Here is an 18,264-nt window from a genome sequence, read left to right on the forward strand (position 1 = left end):
GTTGAAGCGAGAGGCAGCACGAAGGTCAATTAGCTCACTGCTGCTGCCGCACTTCCTCATTCCAGCGTTTTGGCAGCGAGTTCCCGCGGTTCGAGTGAGCAGTGTTCATGTTTACCTGTGCGCGCGTGACACCATGCTTGTTAATTTGGTTATATAAGTGAACGCTTACAACTTTATACGGCCGATAAAACTACTATCCTTACTTCGTATGGTTGTCTACTAATTTGCTATCGCAATCGATGCTTCGCCTGCCGGGCGAAACTGCGATTTTTTATTCTTTAACCCGCACAGCTGATACCGCCGATACCGCGGATGCGCGGACGTGAGCGCCATTTGGTGGTGTTTGAAGATGGCTTCGTCCGCCTTCCTCATGCTTTCGCCGCATCCTGCTCCTCCGCTTTCCTCCTCGCGCTCTTTGTTCTCGTTGTATTTCATCCCCCGCTGCGCTCCCCGTTAGCTTTTTCGTCTTTCGCTGCGCTCGTTCAAACGACAGTCAACGCAGGAACAGGTGCCTAAGAGCGGCATTCTTTCCGCACAAACCGCAACGTGATTCTACTACTTGCACATGCGCATGTTCCCTTTATTTTGGCGACATACGATTTTTTTCGGTGAAAACGAAAGCAGAATGGAACATTTGGAAAGCAACCAGGAGCTGCATGTAGACTTGCTTATGTGCGCCCATGTACCGCAATCACTTTTGACGACCTCGGCGCTTATGCATGTCCCGTGACTTATGTCAGTTTCCTGAAACTGTACATCAAAAACCCCGCATTATTTCCCCCGAACCTTTCTCCGTACAGGAAATAACTCTTTGCCACGTACTTCTAAAGTAACAACGCGGGTCTGATGGTTGGGGGAATTACGTAGCGTTTGTAGAAGTTTTCCTGCACCTGCTTGTGCTGGTGAATATAGGCATGAAAAACGTCGGCATGTTGTCGTGAAGTTACATAACATGACATAGAACATGGCACCTGGAGCAGTTTATTTCAGGAGGCAAAAAAAGGAAGAGGTCACAAACAACTGTGATACTCCCTGATGCGAATTTTGGCGCCTAAGAGCTACGCTCCAAAATGTGAGCCCGTAGGCCAAAGCCTGCGTGCGTTATTAATACTCAATGACCCGCATGCCGCAGGTACTCGCGTGTCCATGAGTGCTGAATTTGAACCAGGCCAAAAGGACTTGAAAGTCGGCCACGTGAGTGCGGACAGTGACGAGGCACACACGCCGAGAAAATACACTACCAGCACAAGACGCAGTGCAAAAAACCGCAGCCAGCGTGCACAGGTCTGCACAGCAGCGTCGCTCACTTTGTACAACGCTCGACCACAGTGCCCCCACAGTCCTTAGGGACAGGTCGCGCCCGGCTCGAGAGGAGGTGTTGCGAAGCTAATGTTGAATTCCAGCGAGATGCAAACGTTTGGGAAAAAACTAGACGTTTGTGTTTTCATATTACCGGCCAAAATTTCTAGCACCTAAATGTAACACAATTTTAAACATTTTGTGCATTAAGGGGGCAAAAGGCAAACACGTAAATCAAACTGACCTGCAGTTTGATTTACGTGTTTCATCTGCTTATGTGTTTCAAAACATTTGTGTTTGAAATATTCGTTTTGATGTCATGCTGAATACAAAACATTTGTTTATTGTATTTCTCGTCAAGCAAATAAACTATATGGACAGCCTATTCATATTCTTTACCTGTACACCATACAGAATCGCCCTGCTACAAATACTTGTAGTGTGTGTAGCTTATTTAGAACTTATCATTCTTCTAAAAAAAAAACATTTTTGTGTCATTCATATTTCTGGAAATTTTCCCCCTTGCAGTGAAATGTATGAGCAAAAATGGTCTAAAGGCATTTGAGGTGCCACACCAACCAGCAAAGAAAAACAGAACTTGCAGTTAAGTGCAAGGGAGAACGTAGAACAACAGAAGGGGAGGAAGGCACAGCGCTTTGCCCTAGTCCACTTCCGTTGTCCTACGTGCTCTCTTGCGCTTAACCTCTAGTTATGAAGTACCAACTAGCCCACCAGTCTGTTCCATTGAAGAAAAGTGCTGGTGTGACACTGAGCCTCGTCTTCAAAGTGATAACACGAAAATTCCTCTTAGACAATATTACAGCATGGAAAAAGGACCACCTTTTACGGTGACGACGTGCTGCCATGCCAGGGAGAAATCAAGCATGGAAGTAGTGCGTGCAGACATGTACTACTCACAATACATGCCTGAATGAAACTAGCAAAGTCGTCTTGCAAATACGTTTGGCACTTTCGAACACTAAAGTTCAAACATCAGCATTTGATGGCTAGGTTGGTGACCCTCGCAAAAGCTAGCATTTCATTGCATGTTACACGAAACAGCAAAATATTTTATGCGTGTGCAGTAGACCCTCTTTTATAAAATTCTAGCATGCCTGAAAGCCTAAGCGAAATTTAGTCTTTTGCTTCAGCACACGGAAGCACCTCAATGACTGTGTGTGAGATTAGCCATACACATAACATGTAATGAAATCATGACTACTCAACAGATGCCCTTTCATGAGGGTCTATGTTGGCATTTTCAGATTTTCAGTGACCTTTTTTATGAAAATACCCTGGAAGCTATGACAACAGATGTTTAGGCACAAGGGCAAATTGGTGGTTTATAGTTTGCCAAGTTACTATGCCAGCCCATAATTTTTAACAATTACTATAGATAAGCCGTCAATCAGGTGGGGTGCCCTATCCCGTTTGATTTCCTTGCCCATGTAGTTTTGTGCCCTGGTGTTTGCACATATTATATCACACGAGTCATCTTATTCCGAGCGGTGATGTGGAACTCAATCCGGGCACCCAGTCCAAGTCAGCCTCTGCCTGTAAAAGCAATCAGTCGGGTAATAAACCTGCAGCCCGGAGTGTGACCGGTATTAATTCCACTCTCAATGAAGCTGCTGATACAGATTCTCCTCCTGTATGCCATGACACTCATGATCTTTCGGTGGCCAAAATTTTCTCTAAACTACTGATTGGGCAAAATAAGTTGGCTCGAGAAATTGTTGACCTCAAGTCATTTCAACAGACAGTTGCCTGCCATTGTGATGCTTTTGAGTCACGTGTTGGTGCATTAGAATCCTCACCTAATGGCTCTAGTTCAATTTGTGAATTACATGCAGAAATCAAGTCATCTTTTCAAGTTACCAAGCTAGTCTAAAAAATAATGACACAGAAACCCGTTCTCGAAGAAATAATTTTATAATAGACTGTATTTTGGAAAACCCCCAAGAAAGCACTACCATACTATAGTCCAACATTACATCTGTATTTAGCAAGACCTTGATGATTAGCTGTCCTCACATTGAACGCGCCCACAGGCTTGGTAGAGTATGTGCCAGTCACTCGTACTATCATTCTAAACTTTTGACTTCCAATAAAACCGTGATTCCAAAAAACAGTTATAAACTCAACGGCTCAAACTCATTCATTACAGAAGATTTATCTGCAAGGATTAGATAAATTTGGGGAACAATCTGGGAAGCATCAATTCCTTTTTGTAACTATGGCTCTGTCATAAAGTTAAGATAGGATCACGCATTCATTGCCAAGGTTCGTTATGATTGGGATGACAGTCCAAACACATTAGTAAAAGTACCCATCAACCATTACCTTGTGTGCCCGTGTCTTCGACTCCCGGCTCATCCACAACCCGACATCGTTCTGGCCATCTCAATAACCTCGTCATTTTAAACATTAATGCTCGCGGTATTGTTAAAAAACTTCCAGAATTACTGTCTCTTATTTGTTTATTCCCCTCATGTTATCCTGCTTATCCCCTCGGATCTTAGTTTTTCAGTTTTGCTCTCGCCTCTGAATACAGAAACCGTGTGCTGCAAAATTTTCTTGAATAATCAGTGTATTGTAATCAGCATTATATATCGTCTGCCTGTTTCTTCCCTTGATGTCCATGCTATTGCAAATTTCATGTGCCTGACTAACATTGCTTCATCACGGTTTATCTGCGTGGGAGATTTCAATGCTCCTGGCATTCACTGGCCTTCACTAAATACAACAAGTCCCAATGTAGCAATTTATAATCAATTAATAAATATTTCCTTGTCCTTTCGGCTCACTCAAGTTGTTTCTAGTGCAACCAGGTTTAATTCCATCCTCAACTTGGTTTTCTTAAGTGATGATCTAGCGAAAAATGTCTTCTCTTGTGGAGTAATTGAGGGACTCTCAGATCGTAAAGGTGTTCCTTGTCCAGCCTCTAAATTACCCTATTCGTTTACCAGTTTCCCTTACTTCACACGTATAGACAATTGCATTACTGATCTCTTCGCTGATCATTTCAATATGTTTTGCTCTCTGTCAGACAGGCAGGATGTAAATAGTCTTGTTAATTATTTTGAGGATTTGTCAAGTCATGTGTTCAATGATTTGTGCCCATTAAAACTAAAAAGGGTAATGCTAACCTCCCCTGGATGACTCGCAACATCTTGCATTTATCTTGTAGTGTCCATAGGCTTGGGTGTTCTAAACGAATCAACGATCCCATAACCCTGGACAGGTTTCACAAGGCAAAAAATGAACCTAATTTGAAAATGCAAACGGCCAAAGATGTCTTTTTTCGCGTTAACTGCCTCCATCTGTTAACTACCCTCGTAGACTTTGATCTACTATTTTACCTTGTGGTGCTTCACCCACAATCAAAATTGATAATGACGTCATCAATGATCCATCAATAATATCGGATGCTTTCAACAAGTATTTTCAGTCCGTTTTTATACCCGACGACAACTTCATTCCCCCTCTGACCAATATAGCTTGTTCTGAAGGAATCACTGACATTGACATAAACAATGAAAGCATTCTTAACCTCGTATTAAACTTGGATACCAAGAAATGCACTGGTCCGGATGGGTTACACAATGCATTCTTCGTTCGCTATTCCTTGTGGTCATCAAGGTATCTGATGGTCATATACAACAAATCTTTATCATCTGCCACTTTTCCTTCCTCATGGAAGTTAGCTAAAGTGCTTCCTCTTTATAAATCCAGTGATAAGCAGTCTTTATTGAACTACAGCCCGATTTCAATAACATCACATTCATGCAAAATCTTGGAACATATCATTCATAAACACACAGTACTTCTCCTGGAATCTCATAATCTGCTATCTAACATGCAGCATGGGTTTAGGCACGGTTTTAGTACAACGCACTTAGTTGAGTTTATGCAGCACATTTTCCATGTGCTTGATGGTGGCAACCAGGTTGACACAATATTTATAGACTTCCCTAAAGCATTTGACACAGTATTACATTCAGAACTCCTTGATAAGCTTAGTGCTGTACTATATAATCCTTAGCTGGTTAACTTGATTTCAAGCGTTCTTTCACTTCATTCCCATTTCGTCTCTTATCGCTCAACCGAATCGACTGCTATTGATGTGACTATCAGACCACTGCTTTCTTTAATTTACATAAAGGATCTGCCTGTTAACATCTCTTTTAACGTTCGTATCTATGCCGATGATTGTGTTTTATATGAAATTATAAATTTTTCTGATGATCACTACCGCCTCCAAGGGTGAACAAATGAACATTTACATTGATAAAACCGCCCTTATGTCTTTCTGTAAAAACTCCTGTTTTTCATTACTCCTACAATAACTGTGCTGTGTGTAGGGTACTTGAGTATAGGTATCTTGGGGTAATTTTTACGCACAACATGTCATGGTCAAATCACATTGCTTACATATGTAACAAAGCACTAAAAAATTTAGGTTACCTACGTCGTACACTATCCAACTCTTCAAAAGATACTAAGCTACTGTTATATAAATTGCTAATCCACCCGGTTGTTGACTACACATCTGTCATTTCCAAGCCTTATGAGCAGTGCAAGATTAACAGGCTAGAAGCAATTCAGAAAAAAGCTGCAAGGTTTATATGTCACCGTTATAATAATGATGTTTCACCCTCTTCTGCACTTAGTTCCTTGAATTTAGCTTTGCTCCATTCATGCCACCGCATAGCATCGTTAGATTTCTTGCACAGCATCGTCAATTCTTCCGTTAGACTTTCAGGAAACTATACTAACCTCACGCCAGAGTCATCGACGAGACATCACAACTTCAACTTGATTCCCTACTTTGCACGCCACTAACATGTTTGAATTCAGCTTTTTTTCTCGTTTTATAGAAGACTGGAATTTTTTACCTGGGTCTATTCGCTCATGCTCACCCAGAAGTTCTGTATCTGCCATCCAGGATGAATGGTCCTAGCACATCACCATCATCGCTGTATCATACTTTTCTCTGTACAATTTTCCTCTGTTAATCCACTCCTGCTATAGTGCTTATTGTACTGCAGTATGCACAAATAAATAAATAAATAAATAAATAAATAACTTTAACTACTTCTTATGATATTCCAAGCACCTGGCTTGGCTCACACTATGAAAACCAGCAATAGACACCATTATTTGTGGATTGCATAGGTTCAGTAGAAAACTGTGCTTCCTTCAGGCATACCACACGTTTTGCCATAACCCCTGTGAGTACAAACTTCCATTATTGAAAGCAACTGGGGTGAAATTCTTGGTATTTCAACCTGAATCCTATAGAAGTGACTAAATGTTTGAAAATTCCAGGTTTTCCCAGATGGCAGACACCGTTCCACACCAAGCTGGTAAATGTTTCTGTGCTGAAAATAACTTAGCAGCTCATGCAACTTTTAAAACAATGTTAAAATGATATTCTAGGCCCCTATAGCCGTGTTTACATGAATGTGACAGTAGCGCATCGCATTTCCATTCGCATTTAAGAAAGGCAATGCGACGCCGTTTACATATAGCACATTAACTCTCACAAGAACGCCGCGCCACACGCTTGAGCCAATTCGCGCCCGTAAATCTACCCTCGCCTGATGCATTAATGTGATGCGCTAGAAATGTGATGCGATGCGCCACTGTCCCATTCATGTAAACGTGGCTAATGACTATCATAATTTGGTCAATGGCATCCATGTACTACAAAGGAATAAACACAAGCATCCCAAATATCTAATATCAGTATTCATTTAAAAAAATACAGATGCTGGGCCTAATCTTTGCTACAAAAAATGCATCTGTACAGAAGCATGCCACAAAGATTATTGTGTTACACAGCCACAATCACCAGCCTTTTTTTGCTAATATGAACCTAAACTGATTGAGAACTTTCCAGAAACTTATTTCTTCAAACAGATGGTTCCCACATGCCATAAGCAGAAGTGGCATGACTCTTTTGCTTCAGTTGACATCATACTTGTGGAACAGCAGCACATCTACACTTGTCAAAGTTGTACACACAAGACAAGATAGAGGGTTGAATATACATGAATTATGATCTCATTGTGACTTTATTAACAAGCATGGAATATCTCTAAACTAAATGTGGCTATACGCTTGCACAAATGGAGCGCCCTTGCACCTGAAATGTAAAAATTAAAGAAAGAGGTTAAGGTAAGTAAGAGAACATCAACAGACATGTTTCACAATAATCTTGCTAAAGAGACTGGTATAGATCACGAAATGTCACTTAAAATCTGGTTTTCTATGTCACCAGAGTGTCTTTGCAGCCAAGAAATGATGCGCACACTATGGACCCAACATGAAAAAACACCAACATCAAATGCAAATCAAGTTATGTGGATCAATATCCCAAAGCAACATAGGCTATTAGAGTGTGTGTGTGGGTGAGAGGTCAACAGATTAATTTTGGCCACCTGGGGTTCGTCAATGTGTAGCTAAATGTTATCACATGCACATTCTTAGATGCCACCCCCCCTGGAATGCAGCTGCTGTGGCTGGGAATCAAACTTACGACCTCCTGCTCAGCAGCAGAATGCCATAGAAAAAAAATGTCGCCGTGACAGGCTGAATAAAACACTGGCAGTTTCACCCAAAGGACGAAGCATTGATAGCGATAGCAAGGCTTAGTGTTCTGCTTGAATTCCTGAAAGGGTGTTCTAAACATACGCAGGTGCGACGTTCCATGCAGCAGGCAAGACAACTGCTGTGGATCAGAAGAAACAGCAAGCTGGCAGCTAACAGGCTTCTCATAATGCTGGCGTAAGGCCCCTGGATCTTCTGAAGGTAATCACAACTGCCAATAGCGCTTGCTGGTTTGTGCCAAGAGAAATAGATATGCGTGAGCTCTATGAGCAACATTACATTAAGCAGCTGCGTGACATTAGGTGGTCAGTACAAGAGTTCAGCATCTCTTTTCAAGCCATTGGCTCATTTCCCTTTCCCTTTGCATGAACAAATGAAGAAGAACCATGCAACTGCAAAAACAGTTGTCATATCAAAGCACATGTCCAGGCACAAACGTGCGCGCCATTTGAGAATGGAAAATGATGCATGCGAGGCATATGTAGTCTACCAGCTGCTCCTGGCCCAAACCAGGGGGAGCGCTGAAGTTATCTTCCAGTCATGTAGCTCGGCGGCGAGATCAGAGTCCTTCCCTACTTTTTGAAGATCCAGGGGCTTTATACTGGTGTGATGAGGAGCGTCGTCAGTGGCGTCGCAGCTCGATGATGCACAAGATGCGACTGATGGGAAACGGTCACCATTAGGCTGCACCCAGTGAGATAATGGATAATGTTAACTTGACGCTTTAGTGTTCTTCCTAATCAGACTAGTGTATACACACAGCAGCCCAGCAGGAACCCTAGTGTGTGTTGTGCATGCGCACAACACTCGTGCCAGTAAGGGAATGTGGAACGCTGCCCTGGATCTGCCACCAAGCAGATCGAGCGGACTGTTAATGGCGACTCCACTTTGCATCGTCATTTTTTGCAGCCAAATGCTCTCCATGCCTCTGGAAACCCACTAAACCTCCGTGCATAAGCTGCACATACGTTGCCAAAAGCCATACAGCATGATGGAGGTTCCAATTGCAGAAATAAGCCCTGAGCATCCGTGTACTTGCTCAGGGCTTGCTAAGACCCTTGCTGAGATAGCAAAATTTCCTGAGGCCACAGTATGGTAGGATGAATGCAGAATTGAATGTGTCAGCAGAGGAGGAGTAAAGGTGGCTGAGGCTGCAGAGGAATGTAGTGTGTCCTGTAATGTCAAATATTTCCACTGCACAGCAATGCTGTAGTGAATAGACAATGCTGCTGACATATAAAATTGGCATTACAGTCAACCTCATAGCTGAGGAACACATTAAGAAAGTGCCGAACTTGCATGTGCGCCCATAAGTGTCAGATGTGTGTGGGTACTCTGTCCCAGCACTAGCAGTAGCAGTCCCAGCAGTAGCAAATTGGTTGGCGGAGTGAGTCATTAATCTACCCTCCCATTGTACACAGGTTACAGCCAATGCCTTTTGGACTACTGCATACAAAAAAATTCTAAAAAATCGGAAGCCAGTGATGTTTTCTTTGCAGGGAATTTGGCGCCAGTATGTAGAGTGCTCAGCGAATCAAACACGATACTCAAAGGGCATGGCTGTAGGTTGTTGTGTCACGGGCGGGTGCTAGAGAAACGAAGCCAATACACTGTGGTATACGGTGGGGGCAAGAGTGTTTATGATGCCTGGCAACTGCACTTGGCCCCCAGCATTCCGACAGCACTCGCTTATGGTACAGCAGGTTCTGGACGCCATGCATTCTGAGTATATTATTGCATTTATATGGCTGAGCCCTGTACATCTAGCAAACTACAGGTGCAGGCCTAAGTATACAATGGGCCCCATACTGCACTCGAGCCAGTATTTATGCTCTACCCCAACTGGTTCAGCAGGCAGAAATAGATAGGTGCACACATAGAGGAAGGGCAGAGTAACAGGCGAGGTTGTTGCTGGGAAAAACGCTTCCTACGCCAATGCAAGCAATAAATGTACAGAGCCGTGGCAAAGCAGTGAACAGAGTTGGAAAAAGAAACACCAGGATTTGCCATTGAATGGCACTGAATGTTTAACACCAGTAGAGTAGATTAAACAAGCACACACATGTACACAGAGTGACAGTGAACTGCTGAGCATCTCGAAAGTAACATGGTTTTCGCCCAATTGCAGATGCATGCATGCCAACGCAGAAAAAGGGAGGTGAGTATCTGTAGAGATGAGGGCATCAGAGATGCGAATGAAGAAAAAAATGAAATTATCATTCAGTGCATGAACCAGCAAACAGGGGGCACTGCGGCATATGGTGCTTGCTAGTGGCATCTTTTTGTAACCCAGTGCTCCTTTCAGCATCAGTCCATACAGCCAATGAAATAAACAAGTGCAGTTACAAGTTTTCAAATTTCAAGGTATTAAAAACAAACGTCTTGGAGGACAAGTTGAGTGTGAAATTCCACCTGAAATCTTCAAGTACTGTGGCTAAAATGTGATAAATGCTTCAACAAGCCTTTTAGGACGATTATACAGATTGATTGCAGTGTTTGAACAGTAGTCATATCAAAACGCAAAGAATGTCGGCTGATGAAGATGTTGACAGGCATTTGGTTATCCAGTAACTTATCAGAAGAATTATCCAATAATTTTGCTTATTAGAGAGAGTGCTGAAGATGAAAGCACCTACTTCAGATTGTGCCAAGCAATTATGACAGAAAATATCAAAATTCATCACATCGGCCAAAATTTGTGCTCCATGCATTCATCGAGGACCAGAAAGAAAATCGTGGTGAACTGCTTGATTGTCACAGCCAATGCCAATGAAAATGTTTTGAAAACCATGATAGGAGGTAGTGAAACCTGGATGTACGGCTATGACGCCGAATCCAATGCTAAGCTATCACAGTGGGAGGGGCAAGGATTCGATCTAACATGAAGGGGATGTTGGTCATTTTCTTTGGCAAGGCACAATCCACCACAAACAAATGTTCCTAAGTTGAAGTCTACCCTGAAAGAACACCATTACAACACATAGGATCAGATCTAAAAATAAAGTACACACAAACTGTTCACTATTCCTGAAGAAGCATTCCAGAAGACATCCACAGTTTGAAAGAAGTTTGGGAATGCTGTTTTGCTAGCAAGAGTATTGCTTCAAAAGTGACAAGCTTCAGTAAGTTGTATCTATTGAAATAAAAGTTTTAATTGCAACAGTGTGGTCATTTTTTGACCACATGCTATTGAAATGCACACACTAGGAGGAGATAACGATTGGCTGCTGCGTGACACACACACACACACCGTGAGGGGATGAATGTGCAAAGACCATTTGGCAGATCTATACTTATTCTTCACAAGGGGCATTTATCACTTCGTTACTGACCTGTCCCCATCTAAAATTACCCATGACTTCAGCACCCCATCACCATTTTCAGAGAATACAAATTCTTATACTACATGGCCAGCTATCATCAATGCTACTAATTTATACATGCTTCAAAGTTCCAACACACGTTCCATGTCTTTCTGTGGAGAAAAGGAAAGCCAAATATATTTCTGGACACTGCTTTCATTACAGCAGAGCTAATCAGTCAATTGCAATTCATTTTAATGCCCTGCCTGCATGGTCAAAAGATTCAGATGTGCGTCTCCATTCCATTGCCCAGTGAAGGTGCTACTGATGGCATACCCACCAGACCAGTAACATGGCCAACAGCACTGACCATTGTTGATGTTTCTGTGACCTCTTGTAAGAAATGAAAGAAAAACAAAGACTGCTAACTTTATTACAGCGGAAAACAATTGAGAAGAACTAAGTCTTTCTTTGATTGCTCCTCTATTACATTCTATTTGCCATTTTCTATTGTGGACATGCCCAAACAAACATTTAGATTTCAAATTTCTGCAACTTACCTGCAAGGCCTTGGTGTCGATTTGCTCATGAAATTTACAGCCCTTCTCTATCAAGTGGTGGTTTTGGAACCCTATACTTCTTGTTGTGTCTGGAAAGAAAGAAATACAGAAACATGAATAGAGTACAGCCAGCTCTCCGATTGGTTAGAAAAACTGCAAAAGGACATAAGATACAGTAAGAAGCCACTGAAAGGTCCTGTAAGTTAGAGTAAGATGAATATTTTGTTCTTTGAAGGCTATTCTGAAGCAATACCTGCCGTTGCCTGTTCCATGATGAATTTCTCATTCCTAATCAAGTCACTGAAGTGCAGCCGCATCACACTTGGTCAGTGCCATGGAAGAAGACTCACCCATGCCACAATGCATTTGCTGCACCTAGCTTTCTGCAGTATTTCCCTTTACCAATTGCTGCCTTTCTTTCTGCCTTTGTAATGTGCTCGCCCCCTTTCGTTTCTCCGCTGGTTGTTGGTGCCAATCGTGTTAGCTGCCATAGGGACATGGCAGCAAGTAAAAATGAGCGCATGCAAAATGGTGTCCATGAACTAGGCAGACCAGGCCTAAATGGTGAAACTAGGCAGCGGTCGTATAAAACATGTGATTGAACTATGCTAGCTTGTTATCTGCAGCTGGTAAAAGACATGATAGGCTTATTCTTGGACCGAGGGCTAAAATGTAGGTGCTAAGCTGCTCAGCTATTGCTAGCTGCGAGTGATAAATACCAACGCCTATTCATGTGCTATTATTCCGCAAAGCCAAAATATGTGTTGTTCTAAACATGATGGTCATAACGCACTTACAGTACCAGCTGTACACAAAAGCATGGCCTTTGACATTATTTTCCGTTACTCTGAGGGAGCAGTCATGGGTGGGTGTACCGTGGGCGCCACCTACTGGCAGGACATAAGCTGGAATGCATCATCAGCCGAGTCAGCACTCTTGTCTGTCCTGCTTTGTGGTTAGCACTTTAGAAGCAGACAATGTAGGTATACTGAGCTCTGATGCTTCCTCTTCTTCCACAGAACTGATGGTGCCTATGTTGAGCAGGACATTTGCAGTGTCCGTGGCAGGAGGATGTGAGGCTTAGGCTGAATGCACGAAGACACGCAACATAGCAAAATGGTTTAATCAGGGTTAAACGTACATTCACATTGTAGCAGACCTGCAGAACCCGCCAGCGACTCGGACTTGAATGATCTGCCCATCGTGGGAAAACAGCTAAACAAAGGAAGGCTCCCGGAAACGGAAGCAGAAACAGGTAGCTGATGACGATGTCAATGCGACTACTCGCTACGCAGGACACACTGCGCCATATGTAGTGGCCCACACCAACTGGGCCAGGCACATCACATCACTTGCAAGGAAATCATGGCCGAATTAAGATATGGATTTCTTTCATTTTATTTTATTCTTTTCTTATAATCCAGTGCTCATGACTGGCTGACCATGGTGATAATGTATGTGTTGTGCCGCTGAGACCAATGATGAAGTGTGAAAAGGACTAGCCTTGAAACAGAATCATTACATTACCGCGGCCCAGATTTCCCAAGCTGCACAATCCTAAGAAGCAGTCAACCAAGGCACTTCACTTACTTTGGATACCATCTGTGCTTGGTGGTGTATGTCATTTTTGTCAGAGCTTCAATCTCCAGCCGTTCATTTCTGTAATGCGTCTCGATTTCCTCCAATCGGTACTGCAACTTCAGTGCAGAGTTTTCCTGCAGGACGAAAGACGATAATCAGGTTAAATTCCGGGACCTTCATTCCACAACTGCGCAATGAATCGTTATCAAGTGTGAGAATAGTGTCGGCAAAAACGTTTTCAAAGGTGCACGCCAAGCCTCATATGAAATGCAAGCCCTGGATGCAAGGACTGCATGGCACTCAGGTGTTTGTGAGGAACAAGTTCATGTGTTCAATCGGGAGGCAACCACCACTCCTAGATTACTGCAGCAATAATATCTTAACTGCCGTAACACTGCCCATTGCCTCCTGCACCATCTGAGAAATGTGCATCACCAGAAAAAAATATTTAGCCAGACAATAATTCGAGGAGAAACATCAAAAATATATTATTAGGTGTATTTTACGCACAGTTACTTCATTCTACTTCAGAAGTGCATCCTTCAAGTGCAATCATAACTGCAACATTGGGAGCAAGAGTACACGTTCGATGTGTGAATGAGTTGCAAGAATGCACTATGCGTCAAATGGCATTAAGATTTCATGCATTTGAGTAAGTTCATGTGCCACTCGAATGGCATTAAACTTTATTGCATTAAGCAGTTTAGGTCTGTTTTTGTGCCTCTATAGCACGAGTATAAGCTACATTTTGCCCCTCTTCATTGCGTGCAGCATAGTAGTGAGCATACACAAAAGTGAGGGCTTTATATAAGTACAATGTTTTTATAAATTACTTGAAGCTATCCCTGAAATACGCAACACACTGCTGACACTCGCTACCATAGTCTTAACCACACCCACTACACATGTGACATTTAAAACTGTTTTTACATGTTACAGCACAAAGTTTGAAATTTCCTGAAAAAGTGAAAGAACTTCAAGTTTATAAGGTGATTACTGTGAAAGGAAGCACAAAAAAAATTGGTAGCACTGTGATCAATGTGACTGATAAGCACACATAAGGCGATCTTTCAAAATAAAGCATGTGCTCTGAAGTATTCTTAAGTAGTCCACGACTTTAACTCCCGCTAAGAAACCAAGAATGTGGCTGCTTCTAAAAAATTATTGCCTCATCTCTCTCTATGGCTTCCAATCCAACTAGTATCACAAATAAAGCTGCATATTTCAGTAAGAATGAAAAAAATTGCAGCTATTCATGCAGATAATGTAAATGAAGAAGACTGAAACTAGTCAGAACTTGACAGCCCTGTATGGACCACATAGCAACATTTCACATGTACACTGGCAATCTCCTTTACTTCAACAAGTATGTTTATGATCAGCCTGTTGTACACAACACTACTGTTCTTTGTACATAGGACGACGTAAATGTATGAATGAAAATTTAGAGGAAAATTATAACTGCTCATTAAATGAATACACAGACAACAGAGTGGCTAATATATTTCAATGCTCAATAAGGACTTCTTGTTGGCCGAGTTGGTACAGGTTCATTTTGGTAGAAATGGCCCAAAACAAGATTATGAATAAGTGTAGATGATAGGACAGGTGCCGCCTGTCGCTTACTCTTATTCGAAGTCATGCTTTTTTTGCCATTTTTGCTAAGGTGAACATTGTAATGCCTCATTAACAAAACTACGAGATGCATGTTAAAGAACCCCAGGTGTTCGAAATTAATCCGGAGTCTCCCACTACGGCGTCTCTCATAAACAGATCGTTGTTTTGGCATGTAAACCCCTAACTTAATTACTAAGACATTCAGTGACAGCACATTTTTGCAAGGCTAGTACAACTACACATTTTATCTTGTGGAAATGTATGCGGCCCCCACTTGGGCATGCCTATTCAATGATGCATAGTATTTCTTATTGAGCTGCTGTAGCCGGCAGTGCACAGACTGGGCCGATCCCACACACAGTGCTCATTTTCGTTATCGGTACACAAAAACACGGCGAGGCCGACCAACACTGGTAAAAGCAGCGTGTAGACACAAACCTCATTCAGCTTGGACCTTATATTTGGCAGCGGCTGCAACAAGAAAGAAAGAAGAAAAAAAATGTAAGCAACATTGCAAATTCGGCATTTGCGCAGCTGGCAGACAGGATGAAGCATGCACCTTACCATACAATTTACTGCATCTTTAGCAGATAATTTACCATCTCGTGTGCATACCGGTGAGTTGTTACAACAGTCTGGAATGTTATCTGTCCTTAACCTCTACAAACACTAATTAACCATAGCGATCAGGTGCAAAATTAAAGAAAATCTACATTTTTTTCATGATCTTGCTCGCCTACAGCAAAACAGTGCAATGATAAATACAGTGAAACCTTATGATAACAAAGTTTCATCCGACACAAGAATACCTTCGTTACATCCGATTTTGTTAAGCAAACATGCTGACATGCATAAAAAAGTTTGTGAGAATTTTATACTTACTCTCTTATTTCCAATAATATGTTATATATGTGTTCATTTTAGTGAGTTTAAACATTACACGGAATAAAGAAATGTGGAAAGTGGTAACACTGAAAATGAATTATTCAAAGGATAACGTGCCCTACACATTGCAGACACTATGTAACAAATATGTGGAAGTCGGCATGATTTTCTACAGCGTACACCAATGGAATTGACAGAACTGCACATATTGGGTTCTTAATTAGACTGACTCTGTATTCAGCCTTAGATTCTGTTCTTGTTCTTTGTCTGTTTGTGAAGTTGAGATATGCTCTGAACTTGTTTAACCGATTTGCTGTGTGGTATGCGAATTGTTGAAATTCTTCCTGTTCATTTCAACTCTCTTGTATCGAAACACTAATTGCCACTGCTGACTGCTTTATATAGAGGTGGCTGTAAACTCTTGTCAAGCTGCCTCTATGAAGAGCAGCTCAACCACAGCCTCCTCGACCAATGTGACATAAAAATTATTATTATTATTACTATTATTATTATTATTATTATTATTATTATTATTATTATTATTATTATTATTATTATTATTATTACCTTCGTATGCTCATAGGGAAACTCCTCTTCTGGATGCCAGCAGACAATCGTGGAGCCATCGTCAGTCAGAACAATCTTCTGCTTTCTAGGTAAACGTCACCATTACCAGTATGAGCACACTGTTCATGTAAATAAATGCAACAAAAATAACTCAAGTGCTCTGAGCTTAGTGGATAATTTATGAAAACCTTGGGTTCCTGTGCAACTGTCTTTGGCGATCCGATCATGTTCCCAGAAACAGTGATAAAATCGCAAGTGCGGGTGTGTTTGAATATCGGAAGCTTTGAATATGAATCGAATAGTCTTTGCTATTTGATTCAAGAATTCACCATTCAGGATTGTCAAATATTTGTTCCTTTCGAATATGTAAGAGATAACACCACTCAGTGCGGCCTCAAAGAAGAGAGAACGTAGTAAGTGATGGCTGTTTCGAATGATTCTGCTGCAAAGGAGCTGTGGTTGCTGTGTAGGGCCACCAATTACCGCGGGAACGTACGGTGCAGATAACTTCGGCTCAAAAATGTTCAGCCATCAATTATTAGGGTCAACATTTTAGGCAGTTTATATGCGAATTTGTCTTGATTTAGGCAAAGCAATTCATTACGTGGGCACTTACACGATGTTACCACCCATTTAAATCAATGTGCAGTGTACCACTTCTCCCCTTGAAAGAACCCAATTGATAATCTACGAGCATCTAGTGACGTGTCCATTCCTTTTATTTTCAACTATTACTCCCACTGTCATAAGGTGCACCAGACAACTAAAAGTAGTAGTTTCTCATTGACAAGTTCCCCAGTCGACTAGGCGTCCATGCATTTGCGAACGGCGCTACATTAACTTAAATATGCCTAAATAAGCCATGTAAATGATGTCAACGGCCCTCTTTTTTTTTTTTTTTTTGCCTATAGCTCTCCACGCAAACTTTGTATTTCACTGGTTTTAGAAACAAACCATTCGATATTCGCGAGTCGTTTTGCATATTAGCACTCAGATTCGATTCGGAAATTTCACTAGTGGTACTTTCACTGCGCTGTCTACAGAGGAACGGGAAACGGTACTAAACTCATCCTATTATGCCAGGGTTTTGATGAAACCTCTAGCCCGAACACCATGTGTCGTTCAAAAAGAATCCCGTCAGTACTTCTATGCACGCGCAAAACTTACGAATGCGATTTATGAAGAGCCTTGGTCGTGCTGTAACATTGACCTGCGCAGGAGAAAGCGAAACGAGATTAGTGCGCGGCCTTGCAGTAGCTGCCCCTATCAGCAGCAGTAGTAGTATCCGTCCGCACTTTTCTGGGGAGTAATTTACGCAGCAATTGCGCATCTACGGATACATGATTCACTTACCTTGTTGCGGCGAACACGCGATGAGCGTGGTTTGAGAACGGAGAGCAAGTAGTCGACGACACGCTAACATTTCGCGCACTTTATGACAACCTTACACGAAGCGCAGGTACTAGTTATGCACGCACGAAGCGTGGAAAGTGACGTTCTCGTCTGTTTTCCTGTTTTACACAGTTCCAACCTCACTGCACCTACGATTTATCGCGTTTGTACTAGCAGCCGACCCTTGCAGAATCCACATGAGTAACATACGAGCCGAAGCCGTAGCCAACATCATTACGCAAGTCGCCAATGTTGATAATGGCGTTTATACGCTGCTCTTGGCTAAAAGCAAGTTCCCCTTTTGAAATGTACGAGGTTTCACTCTCGCGATTGGCCCTGTGCTTTCGCAATCTGTCCACTCGAGTCGAGAAAAGCATATGAATATATGAGAAGCGCTTAGTGCAGTTTAGTGAAAGGACAGCGCTTAAAAAAGGATGAAACAGCTG

The 18,264-nt window shown here is 42.1% G+C and overlaps 1 protein-coding gene and 1 long non-coding RNA gene across 2 annotated transcripts in view; one reads left to right on the forward strand and one right to left on the reverse strand.

The window, feature by feature from the left end:
* LOC139059926 (uncharacterized) overlaps positions 1-8,021 on the forward strand; it is a 24,108-nt gene extending 16,087 nt beyond the window's left edge. Inside the window, exon 3 of the long non-coding RNA XR_011514519.1 lies at positions 8,003-8,021. This is a non-coding gene — a long non-coding RNA (uncharacterized lncRNA). The remainder of the gene's footprint in view (positions 1-8,002) is intronic.
* mRpL42 (mitochondrial ribosomal protein L42) lies at positions 7,361-18,208 on the reverse strand. The gene is made up of 7 exons (XM_065438508.2): positions 17,780-18,208; positions 17,594-17,636; positions 16,427-16,511; positions 15,413-15,445; positions 13,367-13,491; positions 11,777-11,865; positions 7,361-7,450 (listed from the first exon to the last, which is right to left on the reverse strand). Exons 1-6 carry the CDS (start codon positions 17,847-17,849, stop codon positions 11,811-11,813), a joined length of 411 nt encoding a protein of 136 aa, XP_065294580.2. The 5' UTR covers positions 17,850-18,208; the 3' UTR covers positions 7,361-7,450; positions 11,777-11,810.
* Positions 18,209-18,264: the final 56 nt, after the last annotated feature.

The sequence above is a fragment of the Dermacentor albipictus genome, chromosome 5 (assembly GCF_038994185.2).
Source record: "Dermacentor albipictus isolate Rhodes 1998 colony chromosome 5, USDA_Dalb.pri_finalv2, whole genome shotgun sequence".
Lineage (NCBI taxonomy): Eukaryota > Metazoa > Arthropoda > Arachnida > Ixodida > Ixodidae > Dermacentor > Dermacentor albipictus.

Bases quoted from the DNA above. Each gene is read 5' to 3' on its own strand.
- mRpL42 (XM_065438508.2), bottom strand. From the start codon at position 17,849: ATGTTAGCGTGTCGTCGACTACTTGCTCTCCGTTCTCAAACCACGCTC. The intron at 16,512-17,593 runs GTAAGTTTTGCG...ACGTTTACCTAG, and splicing joins GCTCTTCATAAATCGCATTC to AAAGCAGAAGATTGTTCTGA. The intron at 13,492-15,412 runs GTTTGTGTCTAC...TTCGTCCTGCAG, and splicing joins TAAGGTCCAAGCTGAATGAG to GAAAACTCTGCACTGAAGTT.